The sequence below is a fragment of the Myotis brandtii genome, unplaced genomic scaffold, assembly GCF_000412655.1.
Source record: "Myotis brandtii unplaced genomic scaffold, ASM41265v1 scaffold324, whole genome shotgun sequence".
Taxonomy (NCBI): Eukaryota; Metazoa; Chordata; class Mammalia; order Chiroptera; family Vespertilionidae; genus Myotis; species Myotis brandtii.
The window spans coordinates 1,620,805-1,637,941 of record NW_005362439.1 but is presented as its reverse complement, the minus strand read 5'-3'; the positions used below and the strand labels follow the sequence as shown (position 1 = coordinate 1,637,941).

Below are 17,137 nucleotides of genomic sequence, written 5' to 3'. Positions count from 1 at the left end.
CCCGGTGGAGGCGGTGGGCCCTGGTGAGCCGGGCGGGAACTCCATTTGCTGTAGGAGCCGGAGTCCCAGCACCGCTGGTCACTGCTCCGAGTCTTCCTACTTACTCTGACCTGGTCTCAACCCAACCTCTGCCCCAGCCCCCCCCCTCGGCCTGCTGAGAACCATGTATGTGGAGTTTATTTGCTACTTTTATTTTTTATTCTTATTTAAACATATTTTATTGATTTTTTACAGAGAGGAAGGGAGAGGGACAGAGAGTTAGAAACATTGATGAGAGAGAAACATCGATCAGCTGCCTCCTGCACCCCCCTCCCCCACTGGAGATGTGCCCGCAACCCAGGTACATGCCCTTGACCGGAATCGAACCCGGGACCTTTCAGTCCGCAGGCCGACACTCTATCCACTGAGCCAAACCTGTTAGGGCTACTTGCTACTTTTAAATTCCCCTTAAATGTCAGAGCTGCAGGGTGAGGAGGTCACCTAGTCCAACCCTCAGATTCCATACTGAGCCCCAGAGGGGGCCAGCGACTTGCTGAAGGTCACACACAATTTCGAGGCAGGACCCTGGCCTCCCTGACTCCAGCCCCAAGGACACTCACCAAACTCCCGGAACATGCACTGACACCTACACTGTGCCTGCACCCTGCCAGGGACAGGAAAACACAGACAGAAGCCATCCCTTCTGTCCCCAACAGGAGCTCAGGCTGGGCTCCCCACTCTCAGTTTGGGCTCCCCACTCTCAAATCTGCACCTGGAAAGCCTTCGTGTCTATGTCTTCATCTGCATGGCCCATCTCTCCATGCCTTACTCATCTTTGGAGAGAGGCAGCATAGATCAGAGAAAGGGCTGTGGTACTTCTTAGCTGTGTGACCTTGGGTAAGTGGCTTCACCTCTCTGAACTTCAGCTTCCTCACAGTTAAAAAAAAAAAAGATAGTAATTCCCATCTCCCAAGGAAGAAAGGACAGAATGGATGTGAATGTACTTAGCAGGTTTCAATAAATATCCATTCCATTTGTCCTGGGCACAGAATACTGGAAACAGATCAGTTGCAGGAGAGCCAGTTTGGCATTGTTGGATTTTAAAGGCTGTAAAGTGTCTGAAATCCCTGTGTGGTGCGGGGGCCTGAAGAATGAATGACAGATGGTGGGAGGAGCAAACTGCCGAGCTCTGGCTTGGCTGAGCGGGGTCTGCAAGCTGCGGGGAAGCGCTGCACAGTTTGGGGCAAGAGATGATATTTTAGGCAGTTAGGGCAGGAGTGGGGTGGAGGGGCTGGAGGCACCCGGCAGCGGGAAGAGAGAGGAAGGGAAAACCGACAATTTTGCTTCTGTCATTGGTCCTGACCAGCCTCCAGTGTGACCTGTGTCCCTCCTCATGGCTGGTGGAGGGTTGGGGTCTGCTGAGGTCCGCTGCAAGGAGGGCTTGAGCAGACTGAGCTGCCCAGGTGACTCCGCCCACTTCAGCTGGAGACACTGGGGCTGGCCGGGGGTCACCCAGCTTAGAAACTGGGTCTAGAATTCAAGTCTGTCGGGCTTCCTGCTCTTCAGAATTATGGGGCAGGGGAGGGAATCCAGGACAGTTGCTGAGATGAATAAAAAATGGATGGAGAGACAGACACAGTCAGCCTTACCAGAAAGGGGCCTCTTTTTCATAGTGGCCCTCCCCTGGAGGACACTGGTGGACATTTAATCATCGAGGTCTTGGCTGCACTAAGATCAAAGGTTCAGGTGGGTCAGGAAAGCCTGTAGGGGCTCAGGACGCCAGGAGCGTGGCTCTCTCCTGGGCATGGTCACGGGCCAGAGCAGAGCCTTGGTGGCTGTCGGCAGGTGGGCAGTGCTGCCGGCCACCTGAGCACTCTGGGCTCTGTCCATCATAGGTGGGAGGGGATGGGGTTCAGCTACTGAGTGCTGACGCAAGGCAGGCACTTCCTCATCCTGCTTAATTTTTTTAAAAGACCTGTTGAGGTAGGTAATGAAGGGATGAAGATACTGAGGTTCAGAGAGGTGAAGTGTGCTTCAAATCGCATAGCTAAGATGCTAGGCTTGGCTTTGAATCTAGGTCTCCCAGTTCTAGAGAGGTTTCTAAATCTATCAGGTTCCCCTCCAGCTGACGTCTGTAAGGCTCTGGGGGTCGGGGCTACGTGGGGCTCCCTCTGCTGTCCTCTGATCACCCCATCTCCTCCTTTCCCCAAACCCACCCGGGGTCAGATCCTAAGACAGTGGCCAGGACTGAGGCCCTCACTCTTTGTCGGAGGAGCTGGACCATCCCGGGCCCAGGAAAAATGTCTCTCCTAGAACGGCGGGGGAGGGGGGTGGGCACCGCCGGGGCCTCCCATCCAGGAAACCCTGGCCCCTGTGCCCGCCCTGGGACTCAGCCCATTGTGACTATTTCCAGCAGCAGTCGGTTCTACCCACTCAGCTGAGACCTAGGGCGACCCCAGGCACGCTCCAGGAATACTTACAAATATGAAGAAATTGAAAACAAACATCAGGTACTTCATGCAGCTCAGACAGTCACCTTCCATGGCTCCACCTGCAAAACAGCAAGGCTCCTCAGGCCTCCCCCTGGTGGCCCTGTCCCTTCCTTCCTCCCGCTGCCCAGCCACCAGGCAGCTCCTCTACCTGCCCTTCCAGACCCCAACCGGCTGCATTAGCGGTTGTTCCCTGTCAGGAGAGGTAAGGACTCTGACGTGGAGAATTTCTGAGTGGGGAGATGAGTGTGTGCAGTGGTTCTCAAACTGGGTTCCCTGCCACTAACCATATCCTACAGCTATTTTCAGGACATCCAATAACATCTCAGAAATCAACCCCTCACCACTGGCCAGGCACGTGTCTTGGGTTTTAGAGCAAGTAAACCACCCCAGGGTGGGGGACCCTGTTTCTTGGGTTATTCAGAAGCTCTGGCCACTAGGTATGTAGGACTTTGCAGTCCAAACACGAAGGTGGAACTTTAACATGTACTTAACCAATGACCTAGTGAAGGCAACCCTGTTTGGTAGATAAAATCCTTGAAGTCTTAGGGCTCAGAGGGATGAAATGTGGGAGTCAGCATCACAGGCGAACTTGACTTCGTGTGAATTCAATGTCCCACGTGCACTGGGAAAGCGAGCAGGAGAGCAGCTTCGGTGCTGAGTTCTGGGGCATCTGCCCCCGGGGAGCACCGGGGAGAGCCCTGGGCCTGCTGCCTTGGGTCTCGTGGTCTCAAGGCACCTGTGCCTGCCACCGTGTCCCCGCACCTGGCCGAGTGAGGGTTCCGGGCTTACAGATGGGTGTTCTTTCCCCTGGATGCAGCCGATTGTTTCTTGTATAACAAAACCAGGTGTTTAAGAGCTTTGAGGGGATTTAAGGGGAGCTTTCCTTTGACACCGCTGTTTGTGTAAGTGCTGGTTCGAGCTTAGCCCTCGTACAACTTGTGTCACCAGCATTTCGGTGAAAGAAGTTCTTGGTCATAACAAGTCAGGGTGGCGCTGATCTGTTCCAACACCCTCACATTGGAAATGAGCAAACTGAGGCTGAGAAAGGGAAAGGGGGTTTGGCCAAGTTCCCAAACCAACTAGTGGAGGATCTGAAACTGAAGCCCAGACCAGTGCCCATGGATACACTACTTATCGAAGTTTTACTCATTGATTCTGGTAGCACACATCTCCCGCTGTTAGAATGTACACTTCCTAAAGGCATGGACCTGTTTACCGCCACCTTCCTAGTGCCTCGAGCCGCGCCTGGCCCATGGCAGGTCCCCAGTTAATATGTCTGAATGAATGAATGGTGGGAAGAGAAAACAGATAGAGGACAATGGTCAGCATATCAGAGAAATAGATAAAGACGAGTCAGAAAGAAAGATGGAGAAAGACGGAGAAAGAGCGAGAGAGCAAGAAGTGATACAGGAAGAGACAGACGGACAGAAAGAATTGAGGGGGAGGGAGGAGGGGCACAGAGTGAAGAGGAGGCAGTTGCTGACTTGTCACCTGGGCAGTGCTTTCGGCGTCAGCAGGACAGAGTCTCCTGGTCAGAGGGGCTGCTGTATAATTCTGTTATTGGCCCGGCTTGTCCTATAAGAGAAAATATTCAATTACTATAGGAAGTCATTAAGGCACAGCCATGTTCAAGAAGCCGTTTATGAAAACCCGCCCTCCGGACACACACTCAGGCAAGTGCCTCGCTCATCTAGGCCCATTAGGGCTAATGAAAAGCCCTCAGCACCTGGGCCCCTCCAGCTGCAGAGGCCGGCAGGGATGCCCGCCTTCTGCCCAGATGGCAGCTCTAGGTGCCCCTGCTGGGGCTGCGTGGGGAACATCTTCAAAAGACTGGCAATTTCTGGCACGGCTTCATCTACGCTGCCACACTGCATGTGGCTGATGAGCTGGGAGGAGACAATGGGCATGGGTGGCCCATGTACCTGGCTGCCACCTGGGCATCTGCAATGATACCTCAGTAGAGAGTGCGGGGCCCTGTTCATCAAAGCCCCTTCCCAGGTACCCCATCTCCCCCGAGAGAGAAATCTGGTGTTGGAAAGGGTTCCGTAGCTTCGCATAAGGACTTGCCAGAAGGGTCCTACAGAGAGTCAGCTCCCGGCAGTGGAAATGAAGGTCTGGTTTCAGCAGTTAAATGTGCCCAGGTGGAAAGGCCAGTTCTACCAGACTCGTGGGGAATTCCACAGCCGGCTCCTGCTCAGACACTGGGCTAGAGGACAAGTTTCAGGGGAGATCTGAGGCCCGGGAGCTTGGGCTGCTGTGCATCCCCACGGGGAGGACAGGGGAGACAGGGAGGATTTCTGGGTCTCAGGTGCCCGTTCAGATTCCTTCTTCCCATTCAGGCCGGTCCATGCTCACTCCACCGCCACTTCTTCTGCACAGCCTGGCACACCTCGCTGGGCACACCTGCCTGGGCCAGCTCCCTGAGACCGTTACAAAGTCACTTCCCTCCCGGAGTTGTTAAATTCTCCTCTGAACACGGTGATTCTCCATTTTGAAGCCAAAGGTGGTTGTAGGAATTCATGGTATGAGACATAAAATGAACCGATGTAATATGGAAACACGTGGAAACCAGGAAAGCACAGTTGCCGGGGGCAGCATTGTCACAGATGGGAAATAAGTGGATGCTCGAAGCACATCCACCAGTTACCCATGGAGGTGAGCGCGGGAGAGGACCATGGACATATGGCTGACTCAGGATGGGTAAAAACACCTTTCCCCTAAGGCCCCAAATTCAAATTAATGTTTACAGTGTTGTGATAACTGAACCTAGTAGTAACTAACAGTACTGAGCAGTTACCATGTACCAGACTATGCTAAGCATTTCACCTTCTTCTCTTGTTTCATCCTCACCGAGGAAGTGGGTGCATTATGTCATTTACAGATGAGGAAACTGAGGCTCAGAGAATGTAATTAACTGGCCTGACTTTATTCACGTGATTAGTAAGACATGGCCATGATTCAGGCCCAAGTTTGCTGGACTCCAAAACAGAGCTCCTGACAAAACACCAGTCCATGGACCTGGTACCAGAGAGAGGACACCAGGAAGAGCAAGCGCTATGCCTCGGTCCCCAAGTCTCAAACCCAGTGCTGCTCTGCCCCGAATCAGGCAACAAGGCAGAATCCCAGGGACCAGCTAGCATCCCTCCTGTGCCAGCTAGAGGCCTCTGGGGGGTAACCCGAAACTGCCATCCCTTGACAGATGGGGGCCCTGAGGCCCAGAGAGGGGCAGAGACGGGGCGAGGTCACGCAGTGCCTCAGGGGTCTCCTCTGCAGGCCCCTGCCAAGGCCAGACAGCTTTATTAATGTTGCCCCTCCCACTGCCCCAGATGGCGCCTCAGTCCCATCTGCACAGAGCGGGGTTCTCTGATTAAGAAGGACAGCTCAGTTCATAAATCACTCCTTTTACTTTCACTGCCCCCAGCCCCCAGGCATGCTCTCTGGAGAGAGAGAAAAGAAGACAAGTGGACATCAGCGATGGAGAAGCCCCCACCAGAGGAAGCAAATGTAAGTCTGGGCTGCTGGAGAGTGAGAAACGTCCTGTATGCGCCCCTGCCAGGTGAGGGCACTGTGGTGCAGGAGCAGCCTCACCCCCAAACCCTGGGTTCCAACCAGCAGGGTCTCTGCCCTGACAAGCTGAGACCTGGGCCACCCTCCTCAACACCTTGAGCCTGTTTCCTCATCTGTGCCATGGGGTTTCTCAATCTAACTCCCAGGGTCCTTGAGAGAAGTGAAGGAGATGATGTCGGTGAAAGCACTTTAGCCGCTGCACATCCAGTTCCTTCCTTCCTGTGTGTGCCAGACACCTACTAATGCCAGCCCTGGGCTGGATCCAAGGCACGGAGACCAAGGACTTGCTCAAGTCTAGTGAGAAGCAACAACCCGGCACCTGGGGAGGAGTGTTTACAGCCATCAACCTAGCGCTCTGGGCATGCCCAGCAGGAGAGAGAAAGGGCTGGAGGGGATCCTAGAAGCTGGGGAGGCCTGTGTGTGGGGAGGACAGGGAGGACCAACATTCATTGGGCTCAATGAGAGTATACTGTGCCAGGGGCCATTACCAACACTATCTTACTTGAAAAAAACTGCAAAATAGATATTATCATCATTCCCTTTTACAGAAAAGGGAAGAAACTCTACTACAGGTCAGACAAGTCTCAGAGCCAGAACGGACACCAGGTTTTAAGAGCCACGCTTTCCTTCATCCGGACGGAGGAGGCTGGTCAGAATAACAATGATGCTAGCCGTCAGGTTCAAAGCTGAGTGGGGAGGACTTATTTGTGCTCTGGCTGCGCCTGCTGGGCCTCATCCCGGAGACAGACGGTCTGATAAACAAGCAATTGGCCCTAAATCCTGGAGTGCCTGGCAATGGCACAGACATGGGGACATGGACACAGCTGAGTGGGGGATAAAATCTAATTAGGCTCCTGGGAGTGGTGCCTTGAGGGTTAACGGTACCAGGCAACCTGCCTTGGATGCAATGGGATCCCAAATGACAGCTCCCTCAGACCCACTGAATCATGAATGTCCAGGGGGCAAAGCAAATCGTGAATGTCCATGGCATCTGGGAAGGACATGTCTCTGGTCTAGGAGTTGAGGCAGTACTTGGGCGCTCAGTCCTTGCCACAAGCCCTTTCCTCTGTCCCACCCAGAACTTGCACAAGCTGTTTCCATCAGAGAATCTCCAAAGAAGAAAGCACCTTAGTGAGGGGTAACTCGAAAACCGGCTTTTCACACTGGGGATGCCGAGGCCCAGAGAGTGGCAGGGTCTTGCCTAAAGTCACACAGCGGGGCTGGAACCGGGAGCTGCTGATTTTAAGCCTGCTGCTTTCCCCCCACGCAGCCAGCCACCTAAGACTGACATCTTACTTTATCGTGACTTCCAGAGCACTTTTCCTATATTACCTCACTGAATTGCCCCAACTACCCCTGGAGATGGGCACGCCTGCTTTACAAGTGAGGAAACTGAGGCTCAGAGGTGTGAAATCACTGGCCCAGAGTATCACAGGAGGCCGGAGAAATTGCTGGGACAAAGCAGGATTCCTCACCCTTCCCTGGCTGTCCTCCAAAGGTGTGGCCTCTGGGACTTGGGCCTGCTGAGCCCCAGAGTGACCACGGTCCAGGGCTCCCACCCACCCACGTGGACCTGGGCTGGACTCAAGCCACAGGGAGTGCTCATCCCAGACCCAGGCAGTGAGTCTGTGTTCCTGCCTTTGAACGGAGACGGCCCTATTGCAAAGGCCTCTGGGAACGAAGGTTCTGCTTCCTCTTGCAGAGACTTTTACTTGCCACGGTCCAGGCGCTGAAGGCAAGGCAACCTGGCCAATCTGAACTTGGTCATGAGCATGAGTGGTGGAGGGCACTCTGTGTGTCGGGAGCAGGATTTGGCCTCAGAACATGAATCCAAGTTCAGGGTGGTGCCCACCAGCGAAATGTAGCCGAGGCAGCATGAGGGACTGAGTTGCCGGGCTGGGAGGGACAAAGGAGGGCGGAGGGAGGAGGGAGAACACCCGCCTCCTGAGGCAGATCCTGCCCTGTCCTTCGCCCCTGCTGAGCCCTCCAGGGAAGTTTCCCCGACTGCCAACCTGGTGATCTGGGGAAAGGCAGGTGTCAGAAGACACAAGCAGACATTCCCAGGGCCCAGGGAGGACAGGTGCAGTCGGGCACACCTGGGCAGTCCCGCTGGGCTGTGCGGGCACACTTGGGTTCTGGGTGATGGCATGGGCATCGAGGAAACGGGAAAGGAGGCCAGCTCAGACTCCTAGGACGCAAGGGGCAGGAGTGTGCTCTCTGAATGTGTCACTGCTGTCAGACCTTCCCCACCAGACAGAAGCCTTCCATGGCCGGCACAGTGCTCCCACTTCCTCTGAGTCCCCTCAGGACACAAGGGGGTTCTGGACGGAACATTAGCAATATAATAGCTGCTCCTGCTTCACGTGTGGCAGGAACCATGCTGAGCAGGGTTCCAATATCATCTACACAGGGCGAGTTATCCTCGAGTTACTGAGGCTCAGAGGACGTAAGTGAGCGCCCCATGCTGGCCCAGCTGGGAAGGGGCAGGACTGGGAGTCAGACCCTAGAGGGCACACTGCTGCTAAGTGCTAGGAACCCTGCTGGTGGATGGGCTAACAGACAACATGCTCACAGCATAAACAAGTGGTAAAGAGAGGAGACTGGCTGACACAAGTCCTGGGTTCAAGTCCAGATTCTGAAAACTGGACGAAGCCTGCCCTCTCTCTGACCTTCGAGTCCTGTGGCTGTGTCCCATGGACAACCGCATCTCTATGCCTCGAATGAGGAGTATGAACCTCAGCCTCTCCTCCTAGCAAGTAAGCATGGTCTCCCAGCCCACATTGCATCCCCCCTCAGGGCCTGGAGCGGCAAGAGACCCTTTGAAAAACTTGGTAATCCAGCCCAAAATATACAGGGCTGTTGCTAGAGCAACCTGGCTGCTACACAGCCTGGATTTAAACATTGAATGGCTTCACGGGCATGAAGGGGGCCTGGGAACTAGGTGGGAAAGGGCACAGGTCTGAGCAGGGGTGAGGGGGCCAGGGCAGCCCCCTCCCCCCATGCCCATCCTGCAGAGAAGGGGGCCAAGGCTCCTGGCCTGTTGCTGTACTTACCCTGTCAGATCAGATCACACAGGGGAAACAGATCCTGACTGGAGCCCAGGGAGTGGGTGAGATACAGAATTCCACTGTTGGGGGTAACGGGAGGTGTGTCCCAGGGGAATTTCTCTTTTGCAGGTAGACAAAGAAAACCTACTTTCTTCTTAAGTGCCTGCTGTGTGCAGTTCTCATATGAATTCCTTAGAACCTCTATAACCCTGAGGCAGGCCTATTACTATTTCCAATTTACAGCTGAGATAACTAGGATCAGAGACATGAAATGACTTGCCCAAGGTCACACAGCCACTGACTGGCAAACTTAAACCTGAGGGATTGTGGCTCCAAAGTCAGTGCTCTTTCTGTTCCATCTCTCAGGGGTTAGGGCCAGAAACACTGCTGATAGCTGATAACAGTAATGGCTAGCATGCATGAATTCCTTTCTACAGGCCAGACACGGTGCTGAGGGCTAACCCACTGAACCCTCACAATCACCTTGTGAGGCAGGCTCTGTTACCCCCATGTTACAGATGTGAAAACTGAGGCCCAGAGACAGGAAGCAATAGACCGAGATCACAGGTAAGCAGGGGCGCTGGGATTCAGGCCTCAGCAGTCCACACTTCATCTAACTCTTCTTTTAGAAAGGTGTTAACAACAATGACAAACCAATCAATCAATCAATCTATTTTAAAATCCCCTTTCACTCTGGTGCTATGCCCATGTCCTCCCAAGTTGGATAGGACAGCAAGAGGAAATTCTCCCAGCACTTAGCAATAAAGATGAGTCAACTCAAGGTCTGGCTTCAGTGACTTGCTCTACGCACAAGACACATTCACACAAACTCATGCAATACAGACAGAGCCACACAGACACAGACACAGACACAGACACAAACACACAGACACACAGACAGACAAAGAATGCATGCACATAGACAAAGGACAGATATGTACATAGACACACAGACAGAGAGAGCCACGCACACAGGTACAACCTCATTCTGATGTGTACTCCTTAAGTAGGGAAGTTCCTCCTGGCATCTAACCAAATTCCCTCCTATGTTACATTCCTCACAACGCAACTCTTTCCATCAATACCCTGTTACAGCTCCCAAAGCCCTTCTATTTTTATGCTCTTGCTCGATCCGCAAAGCCATCCACTGAGGCGAGCAGGGCAGAGATGACTATAGTTGTGGGAGTGGGGCCCAGGGAAGTGAAGGGGCTTGCCTGAGTTGAAACGGCCTCTGTCTGAGGTGGGCTCTCACCAGCTGTTGTGCCTTGTTTTTGAGCAGATTTCAAGGCTTCCTCAGTGACACCAGGTTGCTGTCAATTTCACTTTGCTCCTCTGCAAGGAACTTCCTTGGACCTCAGCCTGTCAGTGTTTAGTGAGGGGACTTCACTCATCCTGGCTCACCTCCCTCCTGCCTGTGTGCGGCGTGGAGGGCGGGCTCTCAGAGCTGGGGGATCCCGGCTGTCCTGAAGCTTCCCCACCTGAGTAGGTTTCCTCTCTGAGGACAAACTGGCAAGGCTTCCCCCCGAATCCCAGGGCCCAGCAACTCTCACGGAGCAGGTACCCCCACCCCCGCAGCCTGAGTCCACGGTTATATTTGCTGGGCAATAAATATTAGAGACGCGGGGTCTTCCCAGGGCAACTGCAATGGACTCCAGTCACCTGGTCTGAATTAGGGAGGAATGACTACAGGTATTTAAAGCTCACGTCGTGACGAGCAAACCACCGAAAACAGAGAGACCGTGACCGAGTGCTCCACGCGGCCTGAGAAAAGCCTGGAGAAGATGAATCAAAGGGAAAAGCTGGGGCCGGGGCTTGAGACCACAGGCAGGCAGGAGTCAGAGAGCCGTTTTCTTTCCTCCCCATAAAACATCATCCCAGGGGCGGGGGGGAGAGGGGGGCCCTAATATAAAGTGACAGGAGAAGATCTGACTTTGGGTGGTGGGCAATATACAGATCTTGTAACATACAAACCCACACCTGAAACCTGTATGTTCATGTTGACCAATGTCACCCCAATCAATTTAATAAATTAAAAAAAGCATCATCCCAGCTGCTCTTGGGAGCCCTGAAGAAGCAGGTCAGGGCTGGGGGCAGGGAAGAGGCTGGGCTTGGATGGAGACAGGTCTGGGTCTCAGACAATGAGGAACAAGGAGCTGCTGCATCTCTCCATGGAGCCGGCGCGCCAATTCCACCAGACAGCATTTTTGCAGCCAGGAAGGATGCTGGCAATCCCGCCAGGAGCCTCGGGGATGAGCAAGTGTCGGTCTCACTAAGCTCCAGACGATTTCTACTTCCTTTTGACAAAATAATAGTAAATAATAATAAATAATAATATGAAGAAATAAAACTTCTCCAGGTCTTGGTTTCTCCATCTGTAGAATGGGACAGAAATCCCCCACCCCCCAACGTGTTCTATGGTAGGTGGGGAGGAGCCAAGGGAAAGACATGAACTTGCAGGGGACACGAGAGGATGTGCCAAGCACCCATCTACACCAGGGTTGGGAATTTTCTTTTGCCATAAAGGGCTAGACAGTAAATATTTCAGGCTTTGCAGCTATATTATTTCTGTCACAATGACTCAACCCTGCTTTGTTCGAGAAAGCAGCCACAGACTGCATATAAATGAATGGACAGGGCTGTGAGCCAATACAACTTTATTTACAAAAAATATGGAAAGGCTTAGCCCACAGATAGTAGTTTGTGGATCCCTGACCCTAAGGAATATTTAGGGACTCGCCTTGGGCTAAAGTAGAGGATTAGAAGTGGATGTGTTTCCCCTAGTAGTGTGTGGGGGTGAATAATGAGAGAGGCTACAGAACTGGGTATGTGGACGGCTGGTTCCAGCCCTGTGTTCAGGCTGTGCAGCTTAGCCTAGTCCCAGCACCTCTCTGAGCCTCACCAGCTTCACTGTGGACACAGGGATAAAGACGGAAGAGGGATGTCATGAGGGTCAAAGGAGGCCCTCGTGGATGATGGGCAGTACCCTCAGCAATCAGAAAATACTGGGCGAAAGACTAACTCAAACCGTAGGAAGCAGGAGAGCTGGTGAGGCCTAAGAGCTCCAAGTGGGGCACGCACCGGTCTGAACAGCACCGGGAGGGGAGCTGTCCATCAGAAGGGGCTGAATGAACCAGAGGAATTGTAGCTGTCACCCTCTGGGGCCAGGGCCTGACCCCGCTGCCCTGTAGGAACCCAAGGAGAACCTTCCTGAATTGTATCCTTTGCCGAGAACTCTTGGGAGGAGGGCTGTACTGCACAAGGGTTGCTGGGGGGCCGGAGAAGCCTGACCCTTCGGCCATGGCCACTGCCTGGTCTGGCGCACGGCAACGTGTCTGGGCAGCACTTCTTGGCCTGCCTGCTGCAGGCTTGGTCCCCTCTCTGAGGCCCTCACAGATGACAGATGACGGATGCAGAGCAAATTACAAGCCAAAGATGTGCCCTTTGATTAGCCCGTGGTGCATGGGAAGGCATCTTCTCTGTTCTGCTGAGGTCCAGTAGCAATTACAAGGGGCAGGGAGGCTGGGACCACGTGGCAGGTTCTGGGAGGGGAGGAGAATGGTGATGGTGGCAATGCTAAGAGTTAACAGGATGCTTACTACGTGCCATGCACAGTTCTAAACACTGTGCGACTATTCATTCACTTAATTTCCACAACAATCTATGAAGTGGGTACAATCATTGTGCCCATTTTACAGACAAGGAAAACCAGGCACAGAGAAGTGAGGTAACGTGCCCAGTCACACAGCTATGAGGCTGCATTTGAACCTAGTAAGTTAGTCCCAGCATCTGGACTCAAAGGGCTTTGAGGATGTCCCAGAGCTGGTTTGACCTACCACAGATCTCTCCAGAATTGGGGAAACCACTAGGAAAGTGTGCAGTGGGAATCGGGGGCTCAGGGTCTAGTCCTTGCTCTGCCACTAGCCAGCCAGGTAGTGCCAGGCAAGTTCCTCGCCCTCCCCGGGCTTCTCTGGCGAGGCAGAAAGTAGAGCAAACAGAGGCATCAGCGTATTCAGGCGGGATCGCCTTCCCCACTGGCTACCTGTGCGGCCTTGGCCTTCTGATCTCATAGTCGTGTAAACATGCCATGAGCCCACAGCGCCTGAGACGAGGGAACGCGCTTTAGAAGCCACACGTCTGGTCCACCCTAGGCCCTGAGCCATGGTCCACAGCTCCGTGGCTCCCCAGGCCAGTGCTGAGCAAGCACCTGGGTGTCACCGGCTCCATTCGTGGTGGAAAGAATTCTGCTATTGTCCTTACAGAAATGGACATGGTGGTCTGAATATTCGATAAGCAGACCTCACCATTTAAAAATGTAAATGCAGCCCTAACCGGTTTGGCTCAGTGGATGGAGCGTCGGCCTGCGGACTGAAAGGTCCCAGGTTCGATTCCGGTCAAGGGCATGTACCTTGGTTGCGGGCACATCCCCAGTCGGAGGTGTGCAGGAGGCAGCTGATCGATGTTTCTCTCTCATCGATGTTTCTAACTCTCTATCCCTCTCCCTTTCTCTCTGTAAAAAAATCAATAAAATATATTTAAAAAATAAAATAAAAAATAAAAATGTAAATGCAGCCCAGTCTGTAGCATTCAGAGCTAAGAAATGTCAGTGAAATAAAGGGGTGAGGGTAAGGAGGCCCTGCTGACACTCTGGGAACTCTGGGAGTGGAGGGAAGGTGGCCCCTATGCACAACGGATCGCAGGGTGTGTGGGCTGTGTCTGAGCTCAGTAGTGGAGGCCTCGCGCCCCCTCCCAAACACTCAAGCTGCCCCGCAGAGCACAGTCACTTGTGTGTCCCTTTTGGCCAGTTGGGGGCGTTGAGAAGAGGGCTGTGAAAGGGGTTTCCGGCCAGGCTCTAATCAGGCAAACTGGTACCTTTCCTCATTTCCCGGGGAAGTAAAGATAGAAGGTACTGCCCTTGGGTCTGGGGATCTGGGTTCAAGTTTAGGTTACACGGTCAGCCAGCTAGCTCTGGGGTTGAGCCAGGTTCCCATCTCTCAGTGGGAATTGGGGGGCTCGAGGTCTAGTCCTTGCTCTGCTACTAGCCAACTGTGTGTGCCAGACTGCCCCTCTGCCTCTCCATTTCAAAGTCTCATCTCTCCGCCTCTGTCTGCTCTCTTCCCCCTCTCTGAATGCCCACATGTGCATGTGTACGTGTACACACACACACACACACACACACACACACACATACACACACACATGCGCGCGCTCTTCCTGGAGAGGTGGAAGGCTACCTGCTTACATCAGCTGGAACACTTCTTTAAAGCACACCTCATTCAGAGGCCGGGACATAAATCCTGGCCCTGGGACTCTGACCCCCAGCAGGCGGTGGCCACATTTAATTTCGAGGCTCTGCATGTCTGAGCCATTGCACAAAGCTGGCTGGCCCAGAGCAACGTCAGGACGGCCGGGGCCTGCTGAGAACAGGGGTCCTGGGGCGCCTCCTCGCTGGGGAAAGGAAGAGCCGGGCAGGTGTTTCATTTCCCTCTGGCTGCCCCGTCATTAATTAAGCAAGAGAAAGACTCAGCAAGTTCATGGGGCAAGGTTGGGATTTCCAGGAACCTGGGGTGGGGAGGGGGTGTATGGAGCAGGCTTTAGACCATGGCGGTCCTGGCTCCAGCCAGACCCCATCCCTAGGTGCTGTGTGACCTTGAGCATGCACCGCTGAGCCCCTGTAAGATGACTTCAGAGCTACCAGGGCCCTGAGCACGTGGGCAGATCTATCACGTCCAGGCACACCTGAGCCGCAGGGCTAAGTGAATGCTGGGAAGATGATTCTGGGTTTTGCCTGAGACCATTTTCTCATGGACTGCCTCTTCCAGGGTGTGATTCTGAATAGCAAATACTGTTGAGAAGAGATTCTATGGGAAATGAGTCAGCTAGAGTGGCATCAAATTGGACTTTCCAGTAAGAGATGAACCTGAAAGAGAACCTGGATCCACTACCTAAGTGACCGGAGGTATCAGGGGCGGGGTCAGCCCCTCCTGGCTGTGTGCTCTGGGGCAGGCAATGCTCCCTGCTCAGTAGGGCTGAATGGAAAACGGTGGTTTAGAATAGCGCAGGCTCAGTGAACATCTGCTTGCATTGCCGGGCTCTAGTGGTGGGACACACATTTTCACACATATCTCATTGAAGCTTTCCTGCAGCCTCGAGAGGTACTAACATCCTTGGTTCGCAGACGAGGAGACGAGGAGTGAGGCCCGGAAGAACTTGGGAGCGGTGGAGCCAGGAGAGAGCTGACCTGTGGGAATTCTGAAGCCCCAGCTTTCGCCTGGCTCTCGGCCGCTTCCAGTTGCCTCCCCCCCAGTTGAAGGTCATGTTTCCCTCTGAAATATGGATGTAAGGACCCTTTGCTCAGCTTCATCAATGATGCTCAAAGAAATCCTTTCTTCCCAGAATGCCTTGTTCTTATCACCAGGTTACAGCTGCCCAGCTGCCCCCAGAGAGCACTGGGCAGACTGGCCTTCAGGGCAGAGGTTCAGAGGGTGGCTGGGGTGTGGGGGAGCCAGGGCCTGGGAGGGAGCTGGGGAGGCAGCTCACCAGGAGAGAATCAACAACAAGAATGTGGTGCACGTCTACAGAGCTGCGTGTGCCAGACTCAGCCCTCACTGACGCCCGCAACTCGGTGTGCTGGATGCTGTAATTACCTCGTTTTTAATTGTGAAAACTGAGGCTCAGAGAAGTTAAGTCACTTGCCCAAGGTCACTCAGCTAGGCAGTGGCAGGGCTGGGATTTGAACCCAGGCAGTCTGGGCTCCTCACAATTGCCCAGCACTGCCCCTCACCCATCTGTGACAGCAGGAGCCCCAGGCCTGCAAGCTAGTCCCTTTTCTGGGCAGCCCTCTAGAGCCCCAAGGTGAAGATGGGGCCCGCAGTGTGCTGCCCCCACCCAGAGTGGAAGGTGTTGTCCTGGTGGGTGGGCTCTCACGGAGGAATCCATCGCTTTTCCATCTTGGAGGATGTCAAGGCTTGAGGTCCTCGAGCCCGTCCCCTTCATTACATAGATGACGGGTCCCAGGACCCGCCCCCAGTCACCCCGCATGTGCTGAGGTCATCAGCACCATGGGCTGGGTCAATCCTAAGATTCTGTTTCCCTCTCTCTGCAGCTCCCTTCTCAGGTGCTCTGTGGCCAGTCCTGTGGCTCAGGGACACCCAGGCTGGGCCCCTGCACCCAAGAGGCCTCAGGAAGTGAATATTTGGGAGATGTTCTAGGTGCTTCTGTGCCCTCATGTAATCCTCACAGCATCACTAATAATATCCCCATTTACAGATGAGGAGATGGGGGTCTCAGGGCTGAGTATCTGAGTGGGCCTCTTTCACACATATTTGATTTAAAACTTGCTAAAACTTCACTGGGAGATACAGGACCATCTCCTTATTTTGTAGGGCCCAGTAAAAATGAGGGAAGCTCTTACTCAAAAATTATTAAGAATTTCAAGCCAGCAACAGCCGAGAATTAAACCAAGTGGGGGGCCCTTCTAAGCGCAGGGCCCTGTGTGACGGCCCAGTTGCATAGCTGTGAAGCTGGCTCTATGAGGTGTTATCACCATTACCATTGTGCCATTCAGGGATCCGAGAATCAGAGAGGTATAGTGGCTTGTCCAACATCACACAGCATTATGCTATGACTTAGAACCTCACAGACTCTCCCTCCTCAGTTCCTGCATGACTATGGAAGGAATCCTATTACCCCCTGCACATCTGGGGACCCAGCCCAGAGAAGACAGTGGGAGAGCAAACCTGCCTGTGAATCTCCTGCATCTATATATTTTTTTCCTTGTATTTTACTTCAAAATAGTCTACCGCTGTTTTAATATAAAAACAGGGTAATGCCATCCAAATCCTTAAGAACTGATGATCTATTAGAACACATCCTGAGACTCTGTGTACCCCATGGTTCAGGGAAGAGCCCCGGGCCCTATGGGTACCCAGGATTCAGTTGAAAAAGCACCATCCTAGGCAAAAGATCAGAGCACAGGCCCAAGAGCCAATACTGCACAATACATGTGCGTCTCCCTCCCTCCCTCCCTTCCCCCCCCCCCCCCTCCTGCCGGCC

The 17,137-nt window shown here is 53.5% G+C and overlaps 1 protein-coding gene across 3 annotated transcripts in view; it reads right to left on the bottom strand.

The window, feature by feature from the left end:
• TSPAN18 (tetraspanin 18) overlaps positions 1-17,137 on the bottom strand; it is a 182,380-nt gene that overhangs the window by 16,971 nt on the left and 148,272 nt on the right. For all 3 annotated transcript variants that reach the window (XM_014543310.1, XM_005870745.2, XM_014543309.1), the window contains exons 4-5: positions 3,963-4,046; positions 2,460-2,530 (exon numbers count right to left, since the gene is read on the bottom strand). In XM_014543310.1, the coding sequence (XP_014398796.1) occupies positions 2,460-2,522 (63 nt within the window). In that variant the 5' untranslated portion in view covers positions 2,523-2,530; positions 3,963-4,046. The remainder of the gene's footprint in view (positions 1-2,459; positions 2,531-3,962; positions 4,047-17,137) is intronic.